The sequence below is a fragment of the Anser anser genome (genome assembly GCF_964211835.1).
Source record: "Anser anser genome assembly, chromosome: 9".
Lineage (NCBI taxonomy): Eukaryota > Metazoa > Chordata > Aves > Anseriformes > Anatidae > Anser > Anser anser.
In genome coordinates, this window is record NC_139729.1 from 14,705,288 (window position 1) to 14,732,492 (window position 27,205).

Below are 27,205 nucleotides of genomic sequence, written 5' to 3' on the forward strand. Positions count from 1 at the left end.
CAGAACAGAACAAAGGGGAAGCTAGGTTTTGGTCTGCTTTATTAGAAAACAGCGACAATGAATGTTCAGTGGAACAAGGTTAGCGTTCATTTATATTTGCAGCCTGCATTGTCTCTTTCCTGGGATTGACAGCAAGGCTTGCAAATTGAGATGGATTTTTTTTCATCACTCAGAACCGAAAACCTAACGAAGTGTCTTCAAGTGAACAAACAAACAAAACAGTTTTAGCTTAAGCTGATGTGCCAATCACTAAGAAAAAGCACAGCTTTGGAGGAAACTACATTGAGTTTTACCAAAGTTACAAATCTTTCATTCCAAAAAGCATCTTCTCTGTTTCACTAGCAGGTGCTGCAAATCCAACTAGTCACAATAAATAGTTGAATAAACTTCAGGGCCAGGCTGAGCCAGTTCAAGCATGTCTCAGGGCAGATATAGCGGGGAAATAAACTTCCCACCTACATATCACATTTCTTTGCCTGATGGGAGGTACTTTATTGGCAGGAGTAAACTACAGCTGGTCCCTTTCTTTTTTCTGGAGGGAAGGAATTAAGATAATTTAAGGATGTACTGTACAGGGGAAATGCAAGGGCTGAGCATATATACAGATATTCCCCAGACGACCCTAGCGGCTGTATTGCCATCCATTGCTACCTACAGCTAAAAAACATCATCATTGCAGTCTGTGCCATGGGGGCACTGAGGTATTGGGTTTCCGTGCAGTTTTCCTGCGGTCAGACAGAAACTGCCCCGGGCACAATCCTACGGATGTGTGTGTAAGACTTCCTGAGGGTAACGCTCCCGTGATGAGACACCCCCCGAGGCAGGACACACTCTTCAGTCAGCTTCTGAGTTTCAGGGTCCCAGCACAGCACTGTTGCAATAACTTCGTTCTTTTCATCTCGGCCCCCGGTGATAAACAGCTTGTTGTTGCAAGGAGAAATCCCACAACTGGCTCTCTCATGGGTGAACTGAGTCACGAGGCACCACGTATCTTCCTGGGGGCTGTACGAGTAGAGTGCTTTCATCGCCCCACCTGGAGAGGAAATGGATATCAGTTTGCGCCAGCCATTCCTGTAAGAGATTTTAGCTAAACAACCCACTTCAGCAAGGCTCCATTCCTGACATTTGTAAGAATGATTTACGACCCAAAGCTAAGAAAAAACAAGGTCATAGGATACTTTATTGTTTTGACAGCCAGATCCACAGAAGGTCACTTATTGTTCACAAGGCTGTGGAATTTAAGGCCAGAACATGCAGCAGGACCACAGTGCACCCAGCAATGGACCTTTGTCATATCTGCTGTTTCAGCTAAGGACACGACTTCAGAAAAATACAAACTCGTCTAAAAGAGCTCAGATCATGAGGGACTGTGTGTGGTAAGCTGTCATGATTAGAAATGGATATGTGATTTCTGCACTGACTCCTCTAAAGTCACTGTCCACCTTCCCATTAAACTACCTTTGGCCTGAATCTGGCTGTTTTCAGAAGCCCCTTCCTCTTTTAGGGGTTTATTAAACTGAGCTTGTAAACTTCTTATGGATAAGCTAAACAGAGAGTGACCTTCATTTTCTCCATGTTTTCCAAATCTGCAGTCATTCTTGAAACGTTTTGTACCCCTTTCCCAATTTTACAAGGTCCTTTTCTTTTGAAAAAAAAAAAGTCAGTGCCTCAGTTCCCAAGAAAATCTCTGGAAATTTATTTCCTCCTGAGAGTACTAACAGCTAAATGGTTCCTATTCTGAAATTTGCGAAGACTGGGTGTGTTTTCTACATCACCTATATTGAATAGGGCCAAGGAAACCTAGAAGCCATGGTCTTATTGATGAGTTGCTACAAAGCTTGGGATCCTACCTGTTGCCAAATTAAGCATTTATCTGTTGTATTGTACTAAAAGTTGCTTTGGACAATGCTAGTCTAGTACTGGAGGGATGGTCCAGCCACTGTGACACACATGCACACTATAGATCTGCCTTCAGCACATCACTTACTATTTGGTGATTCTCTGGCTCTATGCCAGCCCTCAGCACCGTATTGATGATAGTGTAAGTGAGAAACTTTCTGCACCAAGGCTGAGAGACGGAAAGGGAACTTTTCAGGGCTCAGGTTTTTGAAACAGATGGTCCTCTTCCTTTTGGCAGGCATCATCTGGAGACGTGTACAGGCTCCTTCCTCCCTCCACAGTACAGCTCACCGCTATTAAACTCCTGTTATTCTGTCTTTGCTTCCAGTTCTGGTAGCTGGCAGAGTTAGCCCCGGCCATGATCTAGTGAAGAGGTGGGCGTCAGTGGCTCTACTCCCAGTAAGTGCTCCTAGTACTCATTTCCCTGCATAAATCCCATGTGCGTTGGGCTGTGTAATACTCCTGGGGAGGAGAGGGAGACACAACACAGCCACAAGATCATGCCCTTGCCACTACACACCCACCTTTGGATGGCTTTAAGTTGTCTCTGAGCAATCTCCAGCTTTCCAAGATAGCTACCACGCTGTCAGGGGGTTTGACTTGGTGACTCCTCAGTACTGTTTGTAAATGTACCAGATTCCCATCCTTGGTAGGCTTAGTGGGAGGTCATCTGACCATTTGATTACACTCCATAGAGTTTGTGGGTAAAGCCAACACGCAGAAACAAGCCCTGGTGTGTCTGGACAATACAGAACATTAATGCTCCACCTACCCACAACGTAAATGTGATCACGGAAACTTGCAGCATTGATGCATTTGGCTTCTACTGGCATGGGAGCTTTCAGGCTCCACGTGTTGTTTGCAGGGTCGTAGCACTGAGTCTTGTCTGTCGCCAGCTTCCCGTTGGGTCCTCCCCCGATCACATAGAGCTTCTTCTTGTAGCTCGCTGCTGCAAAGGAGCTTACATTGACCATGAGGGGAGCAGCCTGTGTGACCATAAAAAATGATTAGTGGCTGTTTTGATTTCAGGTTGTGAAACTGACACCTATAGGGTGGCAGCCTGCTGAATTTTAAGTCACACATCCTTTTAAGGTGATCAGTAGGGTACAGAGAATAATATATATTTAAGAATAAGGGAGAAGTATTTGTTTCTTTTTTCTTTTTTTTTAAGACCATAAATCCCTTAATAAAAATATGCTGAGTTCAAAAGCTGTTATTAAAATTACATTGTCAGCAATTCAAAAGCTAGGAAATGTCAGAAATGCCCCAGATCTCCTTTACATACTTATGTACATCAAAAACAAACAAAAAGAAAACCCAAGAAACTTGTTCATAGTGATCTTTGATCTTTCTGCTTGCAGCTCCAATTGTTAGGTTTCTCTGCATTGCGTTGCATCATCTGAAAACTAGGATTTATCTTCTTTTATGATGCCTAATCTCACTAATTTCATGGATTATTGGCTGTGTAATACTCTGAGCGTTTGAAGTAGTTAGAACTATTTTTTCTCCATCCTGTTTACCTTGAAACCTGCACTTTCAACACAAATGTGCAATCCATGGCATATATAATGCACAGGTTGATTTTGTATCTTATATATCAGAGGGATAGTTTGCAGCCTGTGCTGTGGTTCATATACACTGTGTTCTTACTTGGTGCTTTATGGAGTGCCAGCTTCAAAAGCCAACTAAGAAAAGTAAAGTTAGGCATTAGGTGTCTCACAATTTGGCAGGTAATCCTGTGATTTCTGGTTTCGGAAGGATATGCATTTCTAGAGAGAAAATGGTTAGGGTATTCATCAACCAGAAGTATGTTAAAAGAACTGTACCAAGTCTGTCTTCTTCATTTTTATGTTTCGGTACCTTAACGTTTTCTGATTCAGATGTTCCAAATAAGTCAGAAGTTGTATGATGCAGTATCTTACCTCCGACCAGCAGTTATGAAATGGATCGTATGCTTCCATGCTGTTGATTCTCTGCAGGCCATCAAACCCTCCAATGGCATACACTTTGCCACCCAACACAGCCATTTTGTGCCTCCACCGCCCAATATTCAGATACTCGATTTGTATCCATTTGTTGATGGAGGCGTTGTATTTCCAGACATCATGCTGTGTTTCTTTGCCACCTGCAGTGCACATGACACCATGACACATGTAAATATGATACTGTAGCATGTATTTCCTCAAAATCTTCAATATGTTTAAATTTTAATAAGGCTTGCTCGTAAAGAAATCATTGGTCCTTACTGTTAGCTTCTTAAGTTTCCTACACCAATGGCCTGGCCCTGTTATATAAGGAGAAAATTTCTGCATTTATGGTTTATTTGCTAGTGAAGGAAACTCCGAACAATTTCTGCAGCAAATATTCAGGAAATAAAAATCACTGTTCCTCACTTCGGCGCACTACAACCTTTTCTTTGCCACTTTGGCACTTCCATTTTAACACCGAGTGAAATGCCAACCGCACAGGACATGGTAATATGCAGGAGATCTTTGTGCACTGCAGGGGCTCTGCAGGATGCTGAGAGCTGACAAATAAGCAAACGTGCTTTAAATGAGATAGTGGCGACTGCTGCAGTCAGGAGTGCCAAATCCCTTGAAGGCAGGCCTGCTCTGGGGAATTGCCAGTTTGTGCAGGGCAGATCTACTCAGCCAGGCTAGCGCTTTATATGGTAAATGGAGAAGACCTGCCTGAACCCCTAGTCCATAGTAGTCCTGCATGAGTGTTAGAAGTTTTCCTAGTCAGCCTGGGGCCATATATCTGGAATCTCATTTTCATACCTCTCCTTCTGGTCTCTTTCTCTGCTGACGTGGGTTAACTTCATACTTATACACTGAAGATCAGAATTGGACCCTGTAAATTCACCCTAAAGCTGACTTGCAAGTAAATCTTTCTCATTCTAAAGCAGAGAGTAATGTTTTAACCAGTACTTTTGTTTACACATCATTTTAGATGTAACTGGAATACAAACAGAACTAGTTAAGCCTGAAACCCCATGCACAGATGAGTAGCTTGCTCTGTCATCAGATTAAACATTTGCTTCACTGATGAATATACTGAAAAGAGAATTCATATTCCATTGAGAAAGTGTCTGCCTTCATTGGTATTCTGTACAGCAGCCAGATCACTGCAAAGTGATGGGCTCATCTCTGGGCCAAATAGCAGATTGAATAGGAGATAATTAGCATGCTAGAAAGAGCCGTTTGTAATGCTTTTGTCTAAGTATTTTTCACATGTATGTGTCGAATTTTATTTGCACTCAAATAGCTCAAGTGGCTGAAGGGCCTGAATGCAGCATTCATGTGTACAATAGGGCTGAGAGGCTGCAGGTGTTCCCCTTACCCCCACCCTTGAAATTCTCCATTTACATGAGTTTGTGCTTTCCTGCACAGGCTGAAAGCTCTGGCAGGAGCCTGAGCTGGACCAGGGGTACGAATTTGCTGTACATCAGGGAGCAGGGAGAGATTTTTGAGAGAACTGGAGATTTATTTTGTTTCTGTTCTTTCTCTAGACCACAGTTCTTTCTAATTTCAGGAAAAAATGTAGCTACGTTAGTAAAAGTAACAGAATGGTGAGGACGATACCTGGCATTTTTAGTTACACTTCACGTGTTTCTATCCATCTAGTCAAACCATTCAAACTGCTTGGGGAAATAGTGATCTAAAAGTAGTAATGCATTGTGCAAAGGACTTTCCTATTGTTCAGAAGCTAAAAGAGCAGGGGAGACTCCAAACAATATACAGAGGGAAATGAACTTGTGGGAGGGGAGATCATGTTAGGAGAGATGCAAGTCAAGTTAGAAAAGAACCAAGCCACAGGAGCTAGAAGAAAGCAAGCAGAGTGGAAGGAGGCAGATGTTTAAAAGGGAATGAACTGTGAATAATTTGGTTTAGCTGGAAGGATACTGCTGAGGACTTTGGCCCACCTTTTATTTGAGCGGAAACGGTGAAAAGCAGGTATAATAAAAACAAGAGGGAATGGAGGGGGAGAGGGAGGGAGTGAAAGACATGAGGTAATGCAAAAAAGGAAGACAGGACCTGTGGGACTGGCAGCAGGAGGAAAGCCAGCTGATACTCACCGCAACGGGGTATGTGTTAGCCTGGCCTGGAGGTAGCCTGGATAGAACATAAAGGAAAAGCGAAGAGTCACTGGAAAAGATGACAGGAATAAGAGAAAGCAAAAAGCTTGCGACCTTGAGAAAGAGGAAAGGGTAAGAGATTAAAGGCAAACGGAAAAGAGACCTCAGCACTCAAGGGTGTGAAGGTGTGAGGGATGTTCCCTAGTCAGGGTGTTTGACTTAGGTTCCTCTCCAGAGCTAACCTTTAATAGAGGGTCTGCCACCAAAGTAAGAAGAAACTCCCTGTGGCTGGATGAAAGAAAAAAACTCCTTTATTTGTAACTAGGGAAGGAATAATCTAATTCTCATCTCAGGATAAAAATTTAATAAACTTTAAATTGGAATGAAGTAATAAAAATCTGGATTCCCGAAAGAGAAAAAGCAATGGAAAGTATTTGAATGAAGGCAAATCATACTTAAACAAAGCATTCATACTTTAGCCCTCCCTCCTCTATTCACACATCCTTTCTACTTTCCTGTTTTAAGCAAGAATAGCGTTTGGTGGATGATTTTGCAGGAAAAGGTTTCCTACCCATGGAGGCACTGCTCTGTATCATGGTCTGTAATGTGACAATAATTAAACAAGCTTGCTGTCTTTTTTTTTTATTTTCCTCAGGAAAGCAGATCAAGAGCACCAAACTTGTTTTTGACAGAGCATCAAAACTAGCTGTCAAACTGTAATGATTAACAAGCTTGAGTTTAACCTTTCTGATCATCAAAGTAAAAACTCTGTAGCTCCAAGATCAGACTCTTACATGGAGCTCGACTGTAGCTGTGTGGGAAGTTAAACACACCTCCTGAAGCTCTCAGGATGAGGGCCTGTAAATGGACCCATGCTGTGTGTCTGGGCCCCTGGGTTTCTAATAGTGCCTTTAGCAGGTGGGCACTTCGAGAGTCCTGGACGATGCGCTGCAGAAGTGCTCCCAAAAGTGCAGTTTTCAGGTAGCAGCCAAGCAGTGGTGACAGTTCCCTGCAAATTCTGGACTGATTCTTGCGGAGTGAGTCAAATTCTGGCAGATTATTTCTACACATGCAGAGCTGCTAGTGGACTTCTTATAAGAAGATGCTGGAGCAAGCATTCTTCATTTGATGTTTGGTAAACAGGGCCTTTCTGTGGCCATGGTCACTGGGTGTTTAGGGTGCTGCACACAAGTAGCCCTGCATATAGATGAGTATTGTTTGAAAAGGAATCCTGTGCTAAAACTCTTGCCAGGGTCAGGCAGTGTCCTCATCCGGCACTTTTCTGGAGCCTGCTGAAAGCCAAAGCGTTGGGAATACCTGTAGCGCTTAATTCTTCTAAAGCAGCCTCAAGCATGTTCTCAATAAAAGCTGGAACTGATTGTGAGAACCGTATGCGCCCCTCATCCACTCCCCAGGTCTTGTTCCTTACCCGATATGTAGACTTCATTTTTTAGCGTAATGCATGCAAACTCCACCCATTTTTTATTCTCATTCTCCGTCTCCTGCTCTGTGATTGGTAATTTGGCTACTTCCAGGCGGCTTCGCCTCAACGGATCCAGGCAAGTCACTTCTGCTACAAATTTCTCATCTTTAGTACAGCCCCCTATGATCATAAACACCTCAGACTGGAACTCGTGCATCCTGGGCTTGGTTCTCTCTGTAATAATCTAAATGCAAGCAAAAATGCAAGCAAGACAGAGTGAGTACACAGGGCACTTACACCTACAATTACAGAAAAGTCTGCTGACCTATTTTTTGATTACCTATTTTGCAAATCATAACTGGCTTACAATCAGCCGAACCAGTTATCAGATGGTCTCTAAGCTGAAAGCCTAGAAATCATCCTAGAAGCATTGCAGTAGGGGTTGCTTTCAGGATTTCTCCAGCACTAGACTTGGTCATTTTTGATTACCTGCAAGGCTCCTTTCAGATCCCAGCACCCTCCTGGGAGCTCTCGGCGTGGCACCGAGAGCTATTACAGTGAGAACAGGAGTGACAAGGCTGCGTGCGTGTGAGTAGCTGATGAGATGTTTCCTAGGGGCTGGCAGAGCGAGGGCAAGGTAGGAGGAGGGCCACAGGGTTTGTGCCTGCCTTGGAGAGCCTGGAGAGAGCAAGACTGCAGGGAGTGCTAGCAATTAAACTAGAAATGTTAGAAATTAAACACTCATTATTTGTCCTGAAGACGTATGTTAAAGTGTCAAAGCAATAGTAATTCTCTAACATATTTTTAAAAATTTGTTTCTTTGTTTATAAGCTTTAATTGTAAGCCAAAATGTGAAGGTTTACTTAAAACCAATGCCAGACTCTGAAACGTGGTTAGCTGTAATTTACTGCCCGTTGGCTCACTCCATCGAACCAGATCTTTGTCTCAGAGACCCTGGAAAAAGTCACCTCCTGGGTAGATGTTCACCAGGAGCAAAGAATGCAAGGGGTGCTTGGAAACTTCTGCTCTGCTTGGAGGAAATACTTGCAGACAAGTGCAGATGAGTGTGTTACTGTGTCCCAAGGTATGCCAGCTCTGTGCTGAAGGAGAAAAGGAATAATAGTTTTCATCCCCCTCAGTAATTCATAATGGAAGAAATGTGGTCTCAAAGGTAAGGAGAACACATAAAGGTGTTCCTCTGCTTCTGCCATGTAACAGGGCATCTGCCAACCTGCTGGGAGAGCTCTGCAGAAATCCTACACCTGGTGAGAATCAAGTTGCAATTGTTCCCTTGTGCACGCCCTAGAGAAGCAGACCGTGAACCCCAGGTTAAACACTGTGGCAAAAAGCAGCTTGCTTACAGTTTTAAACTGCTTGTAATATGTTTCTATAAAATGGCATAATGTATCTATATTTAAAAAGATTATTTACACAGACATAGACCTTTTCTTCTCCCTGTGCTTAACAAATCATTAGGCAAGTTTTTTTAGACATCTCAGACCTTTCTGGCTTTCATAATTCTCTTTTTAAGCCATCTGTCACCATTTCCCGGCGTTAGCCTCAGGCGGGATAGCTGGCAGGACTGCCTCCGACGGCTGCCCCTTTGAAGGTGAGTGCAATGAGTGTTCAGCCCTGAGCAACACTTCTTTTATCTGTCCCGCACCGACCTGAAGCACCGCTGGCACTGAAGAGCAGGCCCCAGTCTGTGGGCGCGTGGGGCAATGCCTTCTCGGGGAGTTCCCGCCAGGGCAGCCGGTCGTGCCCTGCGTGGCTGGGAACCATCTAACCCAGCCACCAGCACCCAGGTCACCCTTGGCCTTCTTCCTCTCCAGTGGCTCACATCCAATGCTATCGATGGATCCACAACACCTTGCCTGAGGCCTCCTACCTTCTTCTGGCTCTCTGACTGGGGAGGCACACACATTTCCTCACACTCTCACATGCCTTTGCTCCGGTTATGAAATCCAACCTCTGGTTGCTCTCCCCTCTACCCCACATTTTGGTCCAGGAGATATGACTGATACCTAACTTTCCAGAGAGGATGGGCAGTTGAGGAACTGGAGATTTACCACAGCCTAACTTGAGCAGGCAGGACAGGACTCGACTGGATGTCAGGACAAGCCTGTCTCTTTGAATGTGGAGAGCTGTGAAGTGAGGAAGATGGACACAACTCTCCTCTGTGGAGAGACCATCTTCTTCTCCCTCCTTCTGTAAGGTTTCTGCCAATGTGTAATAGATGGAGATGTTCTATACTCAGATGTGAAAGGGTCATTGCAACTTGTGACAGAATTTAGCGTGGAAATTATTTTTCCTTTCTTGGGATTGAAATATTAGCTAAGGTGGTGAGGTGTGAGGAGCAGTACAATTTGCTTTGCGTTTTCACTAGGGAAGTCATCTGGGGTTTTTGTTCAGCTCCTCAAGTCTGTGTGTGAAGGTTTGAGCTCAGATGTTCATAAACAGGAAGCTGTATGCTTTGATATTAAAACAAGCTACCAAAAGCTTCCATGCTTTCTAAATCGTCAGGATAACTGGTGAGGCCAACTTTGACTTCTCAGTAGTACCAATTAGTGAAAGGTCAGTGTGAATACCTCTTTTTCTGCCTCATAGTAGTGCTTCCTTCCCATGGGATTTTTGAGCAGAAGCATGAGGCATTTAAAAGGAGCAGCAAATACCTTCCTTTTTTACTCACCTCATTGCCTGACAGATGGTACATTCTTGCTTCCTGGAGCAAAGGAAAGACGTCTGGACACTGTCTAATGAGTTGATCAGCTTCAACAGTCTCTACAAAATACCAGGGGTCCAAAAGGGGCAGACGGACATTCTCCAGCACATAGGGCAAGAGAGGAAACCTTTCCGACTCCTTGTAACGTACCCAGCTCATTACGGTTTCAAACACCTGTGCTTCTTCTGTGACATAAAGGTCGTCACTCTTCAGTGTGCTGCAGAGAACATCGGCTGGGAGCTCCAGGAACTCCTCGTAGTGCAGGACCTGGGTGAAATTCTGGATAATGTAGTTCTGCACTTGTTGTTTCAGGCTGCTCAGGGAGTGGGCATCAGCCAGCCTCAGGATGCCGACGCAGTTGTCTGGCTGAAGGGCTTCGGTGAGAAAACTGGCACAAGCATCTACCATGCGAAGGAACTGTGGACAGAAAAAGCATACATGGCACAGAGCAGTTACTTACACAACTACAGCACAGGAGAGCTTAGGAGCTCTGCATCAGCCATGCACTGTTCAGCAAGGAGCTGGGAGAGACAAGAAACCAGTCATCCAAGGACATGGTGTCTCCAAGAATCTGCAGTCTGAAATAAAATTTTCCTCTTCCCACTGTTTTTTTTTTCCCCTGCATCCATATTGCTCCTTTTCCTTCTTGCTGGATGCAGACAACCTGTGACAGTCATGAGTTCAAACTGCTTCACAAAAGTAAAAGTATTTCTACCATTCTTCCCTCCATGAGATCTCAAAGCAGTAACAACCATGGAGTTACAAAGCACAGATAAGACCCTCAGGCTTCAGATGTGCTTACCCTCCTTCAGCTTGAATGACAGCTCAGATCAAGCAGAAGAGAGTCTGGTTTTGGAGTGCAGGTGGCTCCAAACACTGTCTGCATTCATCCTCCCACCATCCAAACTTTGAGTGTGTCTGAGGCCTTGCAAGGGTGGTGGAAAATGAGTGCTGAGGTCTGCGAGGTTTGGACCAAAGCGCTGCCCTCCCCAGAGCCATGCTGTCCTGCTGGGGAATGTGGCAGCAAGAGATTCAGCACCAGCAAATTTTTGAGTTGCTGGACAGCCAGGGCTTTCTGGCTAAGGTGTGTTGTGGGGGAGATCTTTGGACATTTTAGTGATCTTAGTTTTCCTTCAAAAAACATAGATGTGCCTTCTACATACATACACATAGATGTGTCTTCTTAATCAGAGTCTTCTTAATTAAAGAATTTCCCATGTTTGTGTTTTACAGGGCATCGAAACTACTGTCATTAATTTGCTTGGCACAACAGCCCCACCTGAGGGTCCCAAACGTGCAGGTCCTGGACCATCGGTGGGGCGTTTGCCATGAACTACGAAGTGAGCTGGGTTGCTGGTAATTATTCAGGATTTGGGAACCTGTTTTGTGTAGGAAGGTTATAAGTTTTTGTCCTGGGCTTTCCTTTGCCTCTGTGGTTTCGGATGTGGACAGGACATCAGTATTTTGTATTGGTTTTGTCAGTGAGCAGTGCAAATAGTAACATCCAGAAAGATGGGTCAGGACTGTTGCTGTGCATTTCTGGCCATGTCTTTTGGGTCCTTTTTCCATCCAACGTCATCGAGCAGACCATTTTAACTCATTCTGTCCCACGGGGGAAAGTTGCACAACAGTAATTCAAGGGGGAAGAGGAAGTGAAACAAAGGAAATGCACTTTTGAGCACTATTTAGATTTGTTTCAGTAATTAGGGTAGAATCTTCTAGACCCGCAACGTTGTGTTGACACATTTAGACTGTTTACCAGAGCTGAACGATCGCAGACTCTGGGTGCAGACTACCTGGTTCCTGTTTTACATTTAGATGTGGTCAAGAGTTTAGAGAAATGCAACTGACTGATGAACGAAGCTACGCATGGTCTCAGAACATGTTGCCATTTATGTTGAACACATGTCAGCAGCACACCATGGGACCGCAGCAGAGCTCAGCAGCCCCTCAGTGCTGGCCATGCTCGCGTTGGCCATTCTCTGGGCTAGCGAGAGGCTCGTGCTGAGAAACCACCGGTGCATTTCCCTGAGGACCTGGAAGGATTTTACCAACACCAGGCAGTTCACAGCCCTGAGGAAGGTTAAGCATTAGCTCTTTCAAAGTTGGCAGTAATGAGATGCAAGAAAAAAAATAGGTGGGATTTGCCAAGGTCACCCGTGAAGTCATTCACAAGTCTGTGAACAGACCTAGTGTGACGTTGTCACCATATGGCCCAGCCATGGTACAGTGCTCTGATTACTGACACATGGCTTGTTCAGAGCAATACTCATCAGGTGACACCGGAGGTTTTCTCCCAGGCAGTGCTGGTTTAACGGCCATGCAGGCACCTCTGATCGCCCTGGGTCGCTGCACATGCAGCCAGATGAATGCGGAACTGCGAGACGTGGGTGTGAGAAACGGCCCCTGCCAGGGGCTTAGCCTGAGACCAGGAGAGTATCAAGCTAGGACTTCCCCCGGCTGCTGCTCCTCACCTCCGTGCTGCTCTGTCTCCCCATGTAGAGACAAAACTCCCCCCAAAACTCCCCCAAACATGCTGGGCGTGCAAATGAGCCTCCAGTTCATTTGCCTTCCGTATGCTTCTGGCACTCAACATTTCCACCTTTCTCTCCCATGAGTATCCCTCCTCATGTGACCTGGGCATTTTAAAAGCCTCTTTGAAAGTTCTCTTCCCTGAGAACAGTTTCCCCAGTAATGGGGTCCTTCTTTTAATACCCTTTTGAATGCAGGTTCTTACTTGCTGGAGACATCCCATATGCTTGCTTGGTCTCCACTTGGCCTTCTCTCTGAATAATAAAACCTTGTGCTCCCAGTTTAAGTCCTTGCTTGTCCCAGTGTTGATCCAGCCCATCTAATGTAAGCAGTGCCAGTAGCCCTGCCCCTGCTCTGACCCCCAGAAAGGGAGGGGAGTGGTGGCTGAAAGCCCATATTCATAATCCTGCTGTGTGCAGCGTGCTCCGGGGTCAGATCCTGCACCCTGCAGCTGCTCTGTCCCCGCACGCCCCGTCTCGTAACTGACACCTGCATCCCCCAGGGGCCCAGGGCAGGGAGCGAAGGGACACGGTGACCCTTGCAGGACAGCTCTCTGGGGACTGGCAGCTTTCTGAGCCTTTTCTCCCGTGAGCCAGCACTGCCGAGGAGCCCTTCGCTGGCAAAGCAGGCCTTCTGGTCTGGCGCTGTGCAGCAGCTCAGTGTAACTACCTCAGTCCAGCCACAACCACCCTCACTGTTCACTGCTACGTGGCTACACGGAGCTCCTCAGATAACTGCCAAGGAGGAGCAGGAGCCTGCTTTCTTCCCACAACCTCTTCGTTTCCAGCAAAGCAGCTCAGGCGCCCGCCTCACACACGCCATGCTGAGGCAGCGGGGTAGGAGAGAGGCGCAGGGGGCCAGGAGGAAGGTAGGCAGGTGTGAGGGTTGTTGTGGAATTTCATCAGATATAGCAGCCCAGAGAAGCAGCTGAGATGCTGGCACTGGAGGTGAGCGGATGAGCTGTGCTGCTTGCTGCTCCGTGCGGCAGCGGGCGCCGCCTGGGGCGGCACCAGCCAGTGCAGATGCGGTGGCAGGACAGACGGAGCAGAGGAGGTGGCTGCTGAACTCACATTGCAACTGTGCTCTAGGTGGAAAAATTCCTCGGGGTCACTTCAGGGTGAGGCTTAACTGTTCAGCAGCTCCCTGCTCAAAACCCTTCACCTCTTTACCCCAGAAGGAAATGTGTGTGCACAGAGCACATTGACGGCGTGGCCTCCTGCCCACCGCATAGCCGGCCACCTCTCCCTGCTGTCAGTTTTGGCTGCGTTTGGCTAAAAGGTATTAGAAGGGACTAAGAGAAGGCATAATTATGTAAAACTATTTCCTGTAGGAAACCAGGCAAAAATAGTTTCTAGAGAAAAGTGGAGTGTCTCTATTGGAACCTCGAGAGCTGGGCAAGTTACTCCTTTTCTGGTTCTCTGTCAAGTCATGGAGACTGAAGAGAAGCACTGCCAAAAATTGTTACTAGTTGGATAAAAAAGTTCTGTTTGGAAATCGGTTTTCTCACGTTATTAAATGGAAAGGAAAGAAATCCCTCCCCCTCCCCCAATTACAATAAATTGAAGCATTAATTTTTTTAGCTGATAATATATTGAAATGAAACATTTGACTCTTTTTCTTTTTTTTTTTTTTTCTTCAGCATAAATAGGAGAAGCAAACTGGCAAAATGCTCAGAGTTACTAAATCTTTTTTACACAAAACACATTTTCAGCCAAAAACCTCACCCTTCTTTAATGTGAGGCTTTAAGGCCTTATAAATCACAGTATCCAAGACAGTTGCATTAAGGCTTGGAATCACTGCTTTCAGTAAAACATTCCTAGTTTTCCAGGTTTTTGTAGTTTCCTTTTCTTGCTCATGGCACTCTCATGATTTTACCATTACTATTACACAGTTTGATAGTTTTCTTAAAGCACCAGCTCTGGCAATCAAATTTAGTCGTAATTTTCAAGAAAAATAGGGAAAAGAGAAGAAAAAACATAAGTGTATGCTCTTAATAGTTTCAGAAAAAATAAAAAAATAAAAAAGCCTGAGGAATAATCCTAAGGAAAAAAGGTTCAGAAAAATAAACAAACAAATAAATAAACAATAAAAAACATAGGAAAGTGTCCTGAAAATGAGCCAAAAGCAACCTCTGAGTGCTGCCAGTTTGCAGTATTGGTCTGCTGCTGAAAACTTCAATAAGCTACTGTACTCCTGCCCCAGGCAACGCTAAAGCTGCACCACCTTCTCCTTGCTACCTTACGGAGCACCTTGAGACAACTTTCCCTTCTCTCCCCACACCAAGCGCCACAGGTCATTTACCCCAAAGGCCACAGGCTCATCTCGGAGTAATACGTGCCATGTTTGTAAGATTCAAGAATCCTAAGTGCATAATGAACCCTGGTGACTATGGAGTCGGGTGTTCTGACCTTCCTGGAGGTACAGACCGAACACATACGCACATTGGCACTTGGCAGGTTATGCTGGTTGCAATTGGTTAGCAATTTGCAGCTTGGTACCATGGACTGCAATTTGCTAAACCTCACAGGTGATTTACAGGACACGTGAATTCCTCATGGATCAAAGGCTGAGTGAGGCTGCGCAAGTCTGGCTTCCCACCAGTCGCCAGCCAGGACTAAAACCCTTTACGTCACGAGTCCTACAAAGGAGGATGCTGACTTTATCTGGTGAGCCTAGGCGATGGAGAGGGATGAAGCTGGCTTCCTGCTCCACTGACTTGGCTGGGCTGAGGAGCGACCAGCCTTCGCAGGGCCCTGGGGAGCTGCAGCCCTGGCCTGCTGCCTGGTGAGCACCCATGGGGGCAGCTCCCGCAGGCAGAGCCCACCTGGCTGCCTGTTTGTGCACCCCAGACCAGGGATGGGACGGCCTATTTTTACCACAGTGTAGGTGCCTATGAAGCCAAACGCCCCTGGAAGCCATGAAATTGGAGAAGCACGCAGTGTTGAAACTGGGTATGGCATGGTGTTGCCAGAGTGACAGGACTGGAACAGTGCATTGGGATTATCTGTACCTGAAAGAGGCTGGCGGCTTCCAAAACTTTCTGTACATTTTGCTTTGTGATGAGCATCTTGCTGGTGTAAGTATAGTCCAAGAGTATATTCATGGTTTCTGCGTCAACTCCTTTAAGTATAATCTTCTCTTCGTATTTCTCTCTTAAATCATTACAGAACATGGCCCTGGAAAGAAAGACATTTGTCTTTTACTGCATCCCAGACAGGATGAGGCATTCTGAAAACATTTGATTGTATAGATTTCAAAACAAAATACTCTGATTGATTCATATTCTATGCAATTAGCCCTGTAGCAAAGTAATAAGGAAAATCCTTTGGTTGTTTTCATACCTTTTTACTCATTTGATAAGGCACACACAAATGGAGCTGGACTTTGCAGCAGACCTGGAGCTCCGTGGCAGCAAAAGGCAGCCCTGAGAAGTGCACTGTGTCTGGGCTGATGCTGCAGAGCAGATGTGTCCACACCGATGTCTCACCTACTGGACTCTTACAGATGCCCTCACATTTCCAGTACAGGCACAGCTCATTAAGCCCAAGCCTCCAAGCCACTGGCATTCTCCATACTTCGTTAACCCGTAGCACATGTATTTTATAACCCTGGCAAGGTCAACACCCCAGTGCTTCAGAGATGCAGACTGCTGCTCAGACTGAAGCCTGAGGTCCAGGCCAGATCCGCATGTCTGACAGCCTCACCTCTAAGCTTCCCGACTTATCTTTGACCCCATTAATACCAGGGATAGGCCAGGAGGGAATGACTTAGTGATTTGCTTTTAATTAAGAGGCTGACTTTTTCCTCTGCTAAATTTTGGGAGCTTCTGGTAGGACTGCAGAGTCAGTACCTCTGGGCCAGAGGAGTGTCTAGATAACCATGAATAGGAACCGGTGTTAGCCTGAAAGCCCAGTGCTTTCATGCATGGTGGTAACACCTCTCCTTCAATGGCTAACGCTGCATTTGAAAGGCAACAGCCACATACACGTTTGGCACTAGTCAGATTTTTCATGCGAGATATAATAAGATTCCCTAAGAGCTATTTAAATCCTCTTTGCATTGTGGAAGATGCAAGGCAAACACATCTTCATCTGCATTTTCAATCCATAGTTCTAAGTGTTTCTTGCAATGCTTTTGATTTTATTTACCAGGTCGATCAGTCCAGTCTTGCTCACTGCATTCAGGGTGAGATTTCACATCACTTGGAACCTGGCTTAACTGATTAGAAGCACATGAGCCCCCTTGTATCTGCATTGGGGAAAACCAGGCAGAGCTAAAGTGTAATTAGTGGTGTTCTTTGCACTACATGCCCTTCTTTATTAGTCACATAAAATGTTGACAGGACGCTGCAACCCGGGAGATGTCTAGAGGTCAAAGGTCTTCTTGGAAAAGTGGTCCCGGTTTTACAGCAAGCAAGCTGTCTGACTGACACATCTTACAGGAGCCGAAATGTTAACAGGTTTTCTTGCAAAGCAGTTAGGCAGGGTGATTGGCAAATGGATGGGAGGAATCAACTGCTCTGCTCTAATTGCTCCCCACCCCTTGTCTCAGCAGAGGTTTTATAGCAAGAGAAATACCGAAGTGTATAAGGCTGCATTTTGGTAAAGAGACCTATCTTTTGAGCAGAATAGTTGGGGAGAGAAGTTAGTTGCAAAAGGTGTTCAGCCAAAAGTCTCATTTTCCTTTCACTCATCTCAGCTCACGAGAGATTTTTGGTGCACTGCTCTGATCCATGGCCGGTTGCTGTTGTCCCTGAAGCCCGTGTGCTTGAAAAGCACGAAGACGAAATGCTCCTTAACCTCAGTGGGCGCAAAAGTGGGCTTCTCTTTGGCTTCTCCCACTTGTGGTGGTGTTGAATGTTGTGTGTAAGTCAGGGGCATGGAGGCAGGTGGCTATTGGAAGACAAAAGCACTTGGTGCCCACTTCACCAGGGGAATGGTATTTCAGTGCGGAAAGGGAGCTTTGTACAAAACTGCTGCTTCAATTGCACAGAGCTGACAGGCACCAGAAGCTTTGTCTGAACGAGAAATGGGCTGTCGGAGGGTGCAGGTGCTGTCAGCTCTTGTTCCTTTTATCTCTTAAACTGGTGGCTCCCGTCTTGTATTTAATCTTCTCTGTCAGGGAGAGAAGGCAAAGCTTTCACTTCTGTCCCCCAAAGCTGGAATGTTTGGTAGCTGTCAGCTGGGGATAGCCATCAGTACTGCCTGCAAGCACCTTCACCCTGCGAGCCGATGGGGGGGAAGACCCTGACACCATGCTCCTGGGGCAAATGTGCTGCCTCTGATCCTCTGGGTTTGCCTGTGCTTACCCAGAGAGGTTTGTCATTATTTTCTCCAGGGCTCTAAACCCTTCAGATGTGGCTACCAATTTTGTTGTCTGTTTCTGTGGTTCCTGTTCCCTGTGTAATTCTAAGCTAGGCCTTTGAACCAATGTTTATTTTAAGAAAGGCACATCTGAAGTGAGGAGCTCAGGGCCAAATTTAGATGCCTAAAAATGGGTAAATTAACAAAAAAAAAAAACAGGGAGAAATCTCAATGAAAGAAATTAAGGGTTACAGTTTGTGAAGCACATTTTAAGCATCCACCCATGCTGGAATGCTTGTGCTTGAAATTATGAATGACTTCAAACAACTGTGCTGGAGATTGAGGATGCTCTGGAAAATACTGCTCCAACCTCTCCCAGCCCTGTTCTCCCACTGCCTTGGGTGATGCAGGAGGGAAGAGCTCCTGCTCCACCGTGGCCAGCCGGGGCTGCTCTTCTCTGCTTTGGTACCTTCACACAGGAGAAGTGAGAGAGTTAATTCTTTTATGTTCACAGATGCAGGACATGTCAGAACTACTAGTCTACCTACTCTCAAGCAGTGCTGAAGGAAGAAGTTGTTAACTTTGTTTAACCATGCTTATATCAGCTGCTATGGATTGCTTACGTTATGGCACCCAACGGTCAGGAAGGGGGTTGTGTAATACACTGCTGCAGGGGACAGCCCATGGTTCACAGGGTCCCTTTGCTTTGCTCCTGTGCATGGGTCTTAGAGGCCCTATAATTGCATGGTAAGTGCTCACAGGAACGGTGTGGTTCAAGAGTTTCTTTCTTTCAGCCCGTGCAGCTCCTGGTGAATGATGGCACAATGAACAAGCCACTTTTTGAGGAGCAGAACCAGTGAAGTTCAGTCCCCTACAGACTTCTGTCCTCCTTTCCCCCTCCACAGGAACCTCAGCTTCCCCTCCCCAAGTCCTCCATTCTCTCTCGTTATTCTGCTCACAGGCATTTCGCCACCTCTCTCCCCGTGTCTGACTGAGCAAATGCAGTGTGTGCCTTGGCTACTTCTGAGCACCCAAGTGGTGGGTGGCCCAGACGCAGTGCTGGTTGCACAGCTGAGCACCACGGGGGCCCGGCCCCAGCATCTCACCTTGCCTCCTTGCTGATTTCCATCAGACCTGGGGGAAAATCACAGTTTTGAGATTTCTGCCCCTTTGCCAAGTTTGGTCAAAAGTTACTGGAAGACTTATGATAAGAGGCGCTGACAGACAAGCAGACAATGTGCTATAAGGAATCCTAGCTCCCCAGGAAGCCCTAACAGCCAGGGAAGCAATCCCTGCACACATGTGCGAGTGCAATGAGATGGGATGACCCATCCCATGGGCTGAATGCAAAATTGACTGACAGTAGATAGCAGAAAACTGTCTTGGCTGTTTTTAACTGTTGAGGTCCCTTCTGGTTGCAGCACCTTTCCAAGAGACTTATTTCCAATTGCTGTTTTTCAAAGTAAAATTGTGGTCATTCTTACTTTAATTTGCACATCTGCTGTCCCTCCTGCACACAATGCTGGTAAGACATATGTGGGCATCTCTGCTTTTAGTTGCATATTTTCACATATATCCATAGTTTTCACACTATCTCCGTAGTCCATCTGCAGAAATAACACCTATCTCTATATATTCACAGATGCCATCTCTATTATGAGATGACAAAACCAGAACTGTTCTTCCAGGCAGTGCCAGCACAGCTTACTAAATCCATTAAAATTAGCTTTCTGCTCATGTCACAAGTGGTCACAGGTTCTTTTTTCACATTTCCTCTGTAGCTCTTCAGTCATCTGACTTTATTTCAGCAGTAAAAAAAATAAAAAATAAAAAAAAAATCCCAGCCATGCAAAAGTGATTGTCTAAACGATAGTGGAAAATCTGTGTTAAAACTGATACCAAGTTGCTCTGTGTGTCTAAAATTTGTTCTTGCTTAGATAAATTATATGCTGTAGTAGCGAAAGAATGCAATATTCAAGATGACCAGAAAGAGGGGGTGAAATGGTAAAATTGCTTTCAAGTTGATATTTTCCATTGCAGCTGATTTTCAGTAACATTAGGAAAAGTGAAAAATTCCAACTCTTTCCTCCTCAATAATTTTATGTGACATATATTTTTCCCACAGAACGATATCACAGTATCGCAATAACACTTCTATCACAGTAAAAATACCCCACGATCTGAACGAAATTCCCTCTTTGCTTCGGTCTCAAAAGAATAATATAAGAGACTATGGTTCCAGATATTTGGTTAAAACACCATTTTCCACTTGCCTGCCAACCATTCCTTTCTCTACATGCCTCAAGCAGACTTGTTGGGTGCTGGTACCAGAACCCCAGCAAATCCACAGCTTCACGCCTGCCTTTTTTAAGTCTTTAACTTTAAAAAGAGCCAAAAGGTATCAGGAACCACAGACTCGCTCAAAGCTGCAGAGCTTACTGCCCAGTTTACCCTCCTTGGAGATCTACAGTTCAAGCATAAGACACAAATTAAGTTTCTCGGTTTGGTTCTTAACGTGCCTTACCTGAAATAATTGCTTGCTGCGGCAAGGACCACTCGGTGACAAGAGAATTCCCTGCTGTCCACACACAGAATGACGTCTGTGAGGGAGTTTTCAAGCCGAAGGTTCTCCAGGCCGTTCTGGAGCACCAGGGAGAGTCCTGTATCGTCAAACTTGACCTTTTCACCATTCGAGACTTCCACCAGGTCCCCCATTTTCGTCGAACATTCATTGTCCAAAGCGAGCGCGGGCTCCTCAGAGCTCTTCTCCAGCGTGTCACCCATTTTCTGGCCAGCACCGTCGCATTCTGCTGGGGCTTCGATCTAAAAAGAGTCGCTGAGCTTCAGACGAGTCACACTGCAGAAGTTAGGCGGATTTCCTGTCCAGAGCTCTCCGCTTATCTGTAGCTGTCACACACACATAACAGGAAGCCTTGCACTTTCTCATCCTGTTAACACAAACAAAGACTTTTTTTTCTTTCTTTCTTCGTGAATTTTCAGGCAGTATCAACGTGTTTAGAAAGGACTTAAGATGCCTCTGTATGTGAGAAGATTACAAGTGACAGGCAGGGCCTGCTTCCCACCCTGAAACCAGCCCTTTGCTCTTATCCAGGCCAGCTGGTTGCAGCGATAGGTGCACCACATGGCTATCAGGTCACTTCTGGCAGCCTGGGCAGCTAAGGGGAAGAGGGTATTATTTTAAATTTCTCTTTTCCAGGTATGTGGTAATTAATCATGGAGCTGTTTGTTTTATTTTGTTGTTGTTGTTGTTTAATTATATGGTCACATATTCAGAAAGCCTTCCAGGTGGCTGTTTCTGTCCATCACGACATGTTAGCTGACAAACATCGGGTCACTTTTCTTTAAGGTAAAATCAATGTAACTCTCTCCAGAACACGGAGCAGTATCAAAAAGCTCCCAGCTGAGGGTCTTCAGGCCACGCTACCAGGCACAGTGATGTCTCTCGTGGGTCCGTGCAGCCAGTGCCGTGCCACCAGTTCTGGGTAGCAGTGGAAGCTAAAGGAGAGAACCCAGGGAGCAGTGGATGTGCTCATCCCCATCATCCCGCTGCTAGAGGCAGCTTGAGTCACATCTAGATCAAACTTGCAGCCCCCAGGATGAAGGTGGGTGGTGGGGGGACCGCAGGGCAAGCACCTGGCTGTGGGGTTGCCACAGGGTAGCACCAGGGTTAACCCACGAGAACAAGGCTCAGGTTTTCCCTTCAACATAAGACTGAATTGAATCAGATGTCATCATCTGACCCATAAACACAAGCTGACTGAAATAATAAGCCACACAGCCTATTGAAAGTAACAGGGTAAATCCCTTGGCAAGCTCAGGAAGCTCTCACACCGGAGGGTTAGAAAATCACCCCCGCAAAGAGGAATATAGGGCTAACCTCTAACCCTGGTAGCCTGAGCGCCAACAGACCTTGCCTTTGTGATACTTACTTCTAGGAATCCTGGTTTGGCCTGTCCTCAGGTTTTAATTGTGTGTTTGGTTTCCTCTTTTGTCTTCCAGTTTGTATAGCTGAACTAACAGTGTTAGGGGAAGCTCAGCATAGAAGAGGGAGGTGAAAGCAGCAGTCAGAGAGGGCTGGATTCAGGCAGTTTTTGTGTGTGGATTATCAAGAGGAAGGAAAGTGAGAAATCTCGCGCCAGCCTTACCCTATTTCCTTGTAATATGTTTTTCTTCATTTTGTGTAGTCAGTGCACAGCTTTGGCGTTTGTCTTTCCCAGCTGATGTAAATGTGTTCCTGCTGCCTTTTGTGCTAACTGCTGGTAATGAATGCTTCCTTTTTTAATCTAGTCCCATCTTCCGTCCAAATACTGATCCGGGAATACAATAAGGCAGTGAACAAGACCTCTGAGAAACAACAGGTGTGGTTTTGAAGTCACAATATTTTAACCGTCTTGGGTTAGGTTCTCTTTGTTTATCATCATGACTTTTGACCTTAGGGAATTCATCTTATCAGGCCTTTCTCTGCGGGTGAGAAACTTCATATTTTCTTTATCTGTTTAAGTGAAAGCTGAGATTCAGTAGCAATCACTTGATTCCAGTTGCCGAAGCTTTAAGCAAAGCATTAAAAGTTGCAAAAGTTGCAGTAAGATTGTGTTAGCTGTGAGTACTGGGAACGGAAACCTTGCAGTAAATAGGTCGGTCGATAGCTGTGGTATTGTCAGCATGCTGCTCTTTAACTGCACTGTGGAAAGGATCTTAGTTCTTTAAGCAAGTGTTGACTAGTACTAGCACTGATCACTATCTGCAGACTGTCTCCTGTGTGTTGCCAACCAAGTGATCTATTTTTAACCCTTAAAATTCTGTTGTTGTTGTTTTTTCTGCCAAGCACCTCCCCTCCTTCCTTTTTCTGTTTGTTTTTATAGGGCTGCCTGGTGTTTACAGAATCCCTTGCTCAGGGATTAATCTGTAAACGTAGGAGCTTGTTTCAGTATTTGGACAAGAACCAGGGCAGCACTGAGGTGAATGCTGTGTTTTTGCAAGTAGAAGAGAACACATCATCCGGGAGCTGCTTGCCTGAGCCATTCCATCACACAAGTCTGCAGCAGCAACATGTTATTTAATCCTGGGGCAAATCCAGGTTGTTACTTCTTGGTAGCAGCTTCCAAAAACATGCTTCTTTTTGGCCTTTAGAAACTTGTTCTGGCTGCACTCCTACTGTTTTCATTAAATAATTACCTGCTAGCTAAAAGAACCACTTAATGTGGTAAGAGCCGAAGGCTTGTCTGTTCTTGAGGTGTTTGTTTATTGTCTTTGGTTTACACATATTGAATTGACCTGTGTTGATTCTATACCAGTTTGAGAAAACTGGTTGGAATTACTGGCTAGATAATGTATTCATGACTTCTTTCGCATAGTAAGTTTACAGAGCTACGTAACATCACAGATTACTGCTGGTATGTATGTGTCTGGGTTTTGTACATGTTTCACCAGCTATATGCAGAGACTACTTTGTATCCTGCGCTGATCTTCTTACCTTTGCATCCTCTGTTGCCCATTGATCATGCTTTTTGCTTAAATGTTGACCTGCAGCCAACACCAGACAGAATTCAGCTGTCTGCTGAAAGCAGCATCTCATCACTGTGGCATTTCAGTACTGTAAAGCTGGACTGTGCCAGGTGTATCTGCCTAGACTGGCCAGGAATCCTGGTTCCCATCCTGGAAAGTGAAAGATTCAGGGAGTCCCTGGGAAGAGGCATTTCTGTAAGGATCGACATGGGGCTATGATTAAAAAGAGAGACAGAAGAAGTCACATCTGGGACACTCACCACGAATGAACCAACAGCAAGGAGCTGAGACACTCTTAAAGCAAAGGCAGAAACACAGAAGCAGCTTCCTGACAGTTCTTGCTATGTGTTTTGCTTCTCACAGTCCCTGTACAGAGACTTGATGAACTTAGCAAGCCTGAGAGGGACCAAGAGAAAAAAGGGTGCATGTAGCTGCCTCAATGCCACCCAGCAACATATTGGCAGCTGCACCTTCAGATCTTAGCATACTTCCTAGTTGTTGTGGCAGGGAGCATTCTTTCATCTGAGGTTGCCCATTGAAAGGTACCAGCCTCCAACATAAGCAGGAAACAACGGCAGAAGAGGAGTCTTGGGAAGTTGAAGTGTCCTATCTGAAGTCCCAGCATTGTAATCATTTCCATTGTGCTGCCCGATAAATGCCACAGAAAAAGCCTACAATGCACAGAACCCTTCTGGGGAGCACAGAGCCATTGGGAATACTGACTGCGTAATGCAGAGGTGGTTCCTGTGTGTGGAAGCAGAGATGAGGACTGCACACATGTCAGTGTTCATCTAACCAGAGCCTATTTTCCAGCACAGTGCAAAGTAAGATCGCCCAGGCCTGAGATAATCTTGTCAACCCTGGGAAGTTGCGCGATTCTTTGTTTGTATTTCTAGTACATTGGGATAATGTTCACTACCTTAAAATAATGTCCTTATTTTAGCTATGAGGAAATAAATGTTTTGTTTTTTTTTTTTTTTGAATAGACATCCAGAATTTGTGGACCTAATTTTCTATAAACTGCAAGCTGGCATCTTTGCTTTGATCACAGTTGTACTCCCTCTTCTGCACCAGCATCACCTTCCATTTCAAAACCCACTCCTTGAGCCTTCTCATATCCCTGCCTCTGGGCATGTGCAGTTGTTCCAAGTTAGCAAACCGTCCTTGTATTTTATGTCATTGGGATGTTTCTGCAATAACCGCTGCCTCCATTTTTTGTTTTCCTAGGCACAGTGTGGAGGACAGGCATTGTGTTAAGGATGAGTGACACCAAACTGTGCTATCACCTTGCATGGAGGAGAGGTCCCAGTAGAGCCAAACAGTAAATGCCAGTTTATTTGGACTTACTACGCAAAGTCTGGTTGTTGTCGTAATCGTATTGTTCCCCTGTGTGTTATTGGCTATAGAGGTCCTTAACCCTCATGTATAGATGGGCCAGTAAAGCTTGAGAAATCTTTTATCCCCTTCTCACAGGCTTTTGAGGGAGTGGTAGAGGAAGACTACTATTAAATAAAGTGCTTATTCTGTTTGAAGAAGCTGAACTGCGGTCTGGGGGTGCAGTATGGTCACTCCCAAAGCTGCAGGCAGAACAAGCTGAGACATCATTTAACACCGTATTTTAAGACCTTACAGCCCAAGATGAGATGCACCTAGATGAAACTGGAAGGACTGGAGACTAGGAATGGGGCTGAAGGTAAGACTCATAAGAAATGCAGTAGGTATGTGCTATGGGAGCTGATGAGTGCTGTTGCCAGCCTTCCCCATTCACAACAGTCTTTTCCTTCTCCATGGAAGTAGGATATTCTTTCCTCAACACCTTATACTACTACAGGTGTTTAATGAGAACAGGAAAGCCCTTCATATTTTCACTCTCAAGATATTCAGTCTTTGAAACAGAAAAGCAGCAACTATTTCCATTCCCTGTTGTATGCAAACAGGGAAAGAAATGTGATTCTTCAAGTTAGTTTCTCACTAAAAGAGAGGAAAATATCCCATTTGCTCTTAACTTAGTTCTGAATTGCTCTTGAAAAGATTTTGCCAGCGTTACTCACAAAGAGGTTTTGTCATCAGCATCAAACTCCCTCCTGCTTTAGTTTATGTAAGTAACAAGATGCTTGGGTCACTTGTCTAATGCTGGCTGCTATGCCGCCCATTTGAATTTAAAAGCATCTTCTCTGTATTATTAGTTAATGGCCATTTATGCGCAAATAATTCTCCCTCTAAGTAAATTACACCTTTGCTCTCTGTAAGTGGTCACAAGGGACTGTACCCATTGTAGAAGAAGTAGAGGCCTGTTGTGCTCAGTGATATTTCGATCTCCTGTTCCTTGGGCACTTCCATCTTCTGCTACAGACAGGCTCTGGTGTTCAGAGTGCCCAGGTAAGAAACACAGCCCTGGAAGGAAGAAATACTGCTATAGTTCAGGCACTTGTGTCACAGCTTGATAAAAACATGATCACAACAGTACCACGTGAAATGAAGGAAAGCTGTTCTGAATAGCAAGGGCTGGGAAATGCACAAAACTGCCACTGACAGTGAGTTACACGGAGGGCTGTGTTAACAGCTTGTGCTTGATGTCAATGAGGTAAGGACACCTGTTGGGCTGAAACTGCAGTTCTTGAGTCTATTCACAGAATATGTGAAGTGGCCTGGTGAAATGCTGACAGTGTGACCCCAGAGCATGGGAAATAAACCCAGTTTCAGATTTTATTGAAGTCTGAAGCAGTGCTGGCTTTATTTTTCATTAAAGCTTGTCGATCTCAGCCAGTTCTGTGCACACATACCTAACCGATGAGTTCACACTGGACTGGAGTTCACAGTAAGGAGTGAAGCTCCAGAGCTGTGACTGAATTTTGCTTTGGTTTTTGGACTGCCCGAAGCTTAGAAATGCTGGCCCCAGAATCGGTGTGGTCCTTACATTCTTCACAATGGATTTCTGCTAGTTTGTAACACAGATTTCTTCTTCAGGCTGTAAAAGCTCTCGACCTACTATTTGGGAAGATCTTAAGAGGAAAAGCCAGTGTGCTGGTCTGTGTGCTCTGTGGGCACTGAAGAGCAGCCTGCCCTGCCAGCCGCTGTGCTGCCTAGCCTCACGCGGCTTTGTTCCCCTCTCTGCAGGGCTAAAAGGATAGCTGACTGGAAACCCTCATGGACCCAAAGCAAAAAACAGTGTTCAAGTGAAGCCAGATCTAAACGTGATGAAGCCAAATGAGATTTTTTGCCACAGACAGTAACAGAGGAAGGGGGCAGGACACCTTACAAAAGGGAGCTGACATTTTGTGTGATACTCACAGCAGCTCACAGAATTCATTTCTTTTGACCCCTGTCCAAGGTGGTTCCCGCTGCTGGCTGATGAGGTGCCACTTACAAGTTTCTCTCATTATCCAAAAAATAAGGATGGTGTTGCCAACTATTACTACTGTTGGAACACAAGGGTTTTTCACTGGAAAACCAAAATTTGTGTAATTAATTCTTGGGTCTTATTTTCTGACATAATGAAGGGCAGAATCAGTCAGCTGCCTGGCAGCCACCTGCTGAAAGAAGCAGAAATTTACATATTTTCCATAGATAAATATATAAATGTTGGTCAAAGTGCAATTTGACTTAGTGCAACTCCACATGTGCTGTCCTGTACAAAATCAGTGTATATATCTGTCTCATTTCCAGTTATTTTTTAACCCCAGATCTATTTTGTTTAGCTTACAGTTGCGGTTTACACTTT

At 45.2% G+C, this 27,205-nt stretch overlaps 1 protein-coding gene across 1 annotated transcript; it reads right to left on the bottom strand.

Moving 5' to 3' along the window:
- Positions 1-22: 22 nt before the first annotated feature.
- KLHL6 (kelch like family member 6) lies at positions 23-20,990 on the bottom strand. The gene is made up of 7 exons (XM_083849123.1): positions 20,483-20,990; positions 15,666-15,831; positions 10,090-10,539; positions 7,407-7,644; positions 3,822-4,024; positions 2,672-2,885; positions 23-1,033 (listed from the first exon to the last, which is right to left on the bottom strand). Exons 1-7 carry the CDS (start codon positions 20,740-20,742, stop codon positions 732-734), a joined length of 1,833 nt encoding a protein of 610 aa, XP_083705249.1. The 5' UTR covers positions 20,743-20,990; the 3' UTR covers positions 23-731.
- Between the last annotated feature and the right edge of the window lie 6,215 nt (positions 20,991-27,205).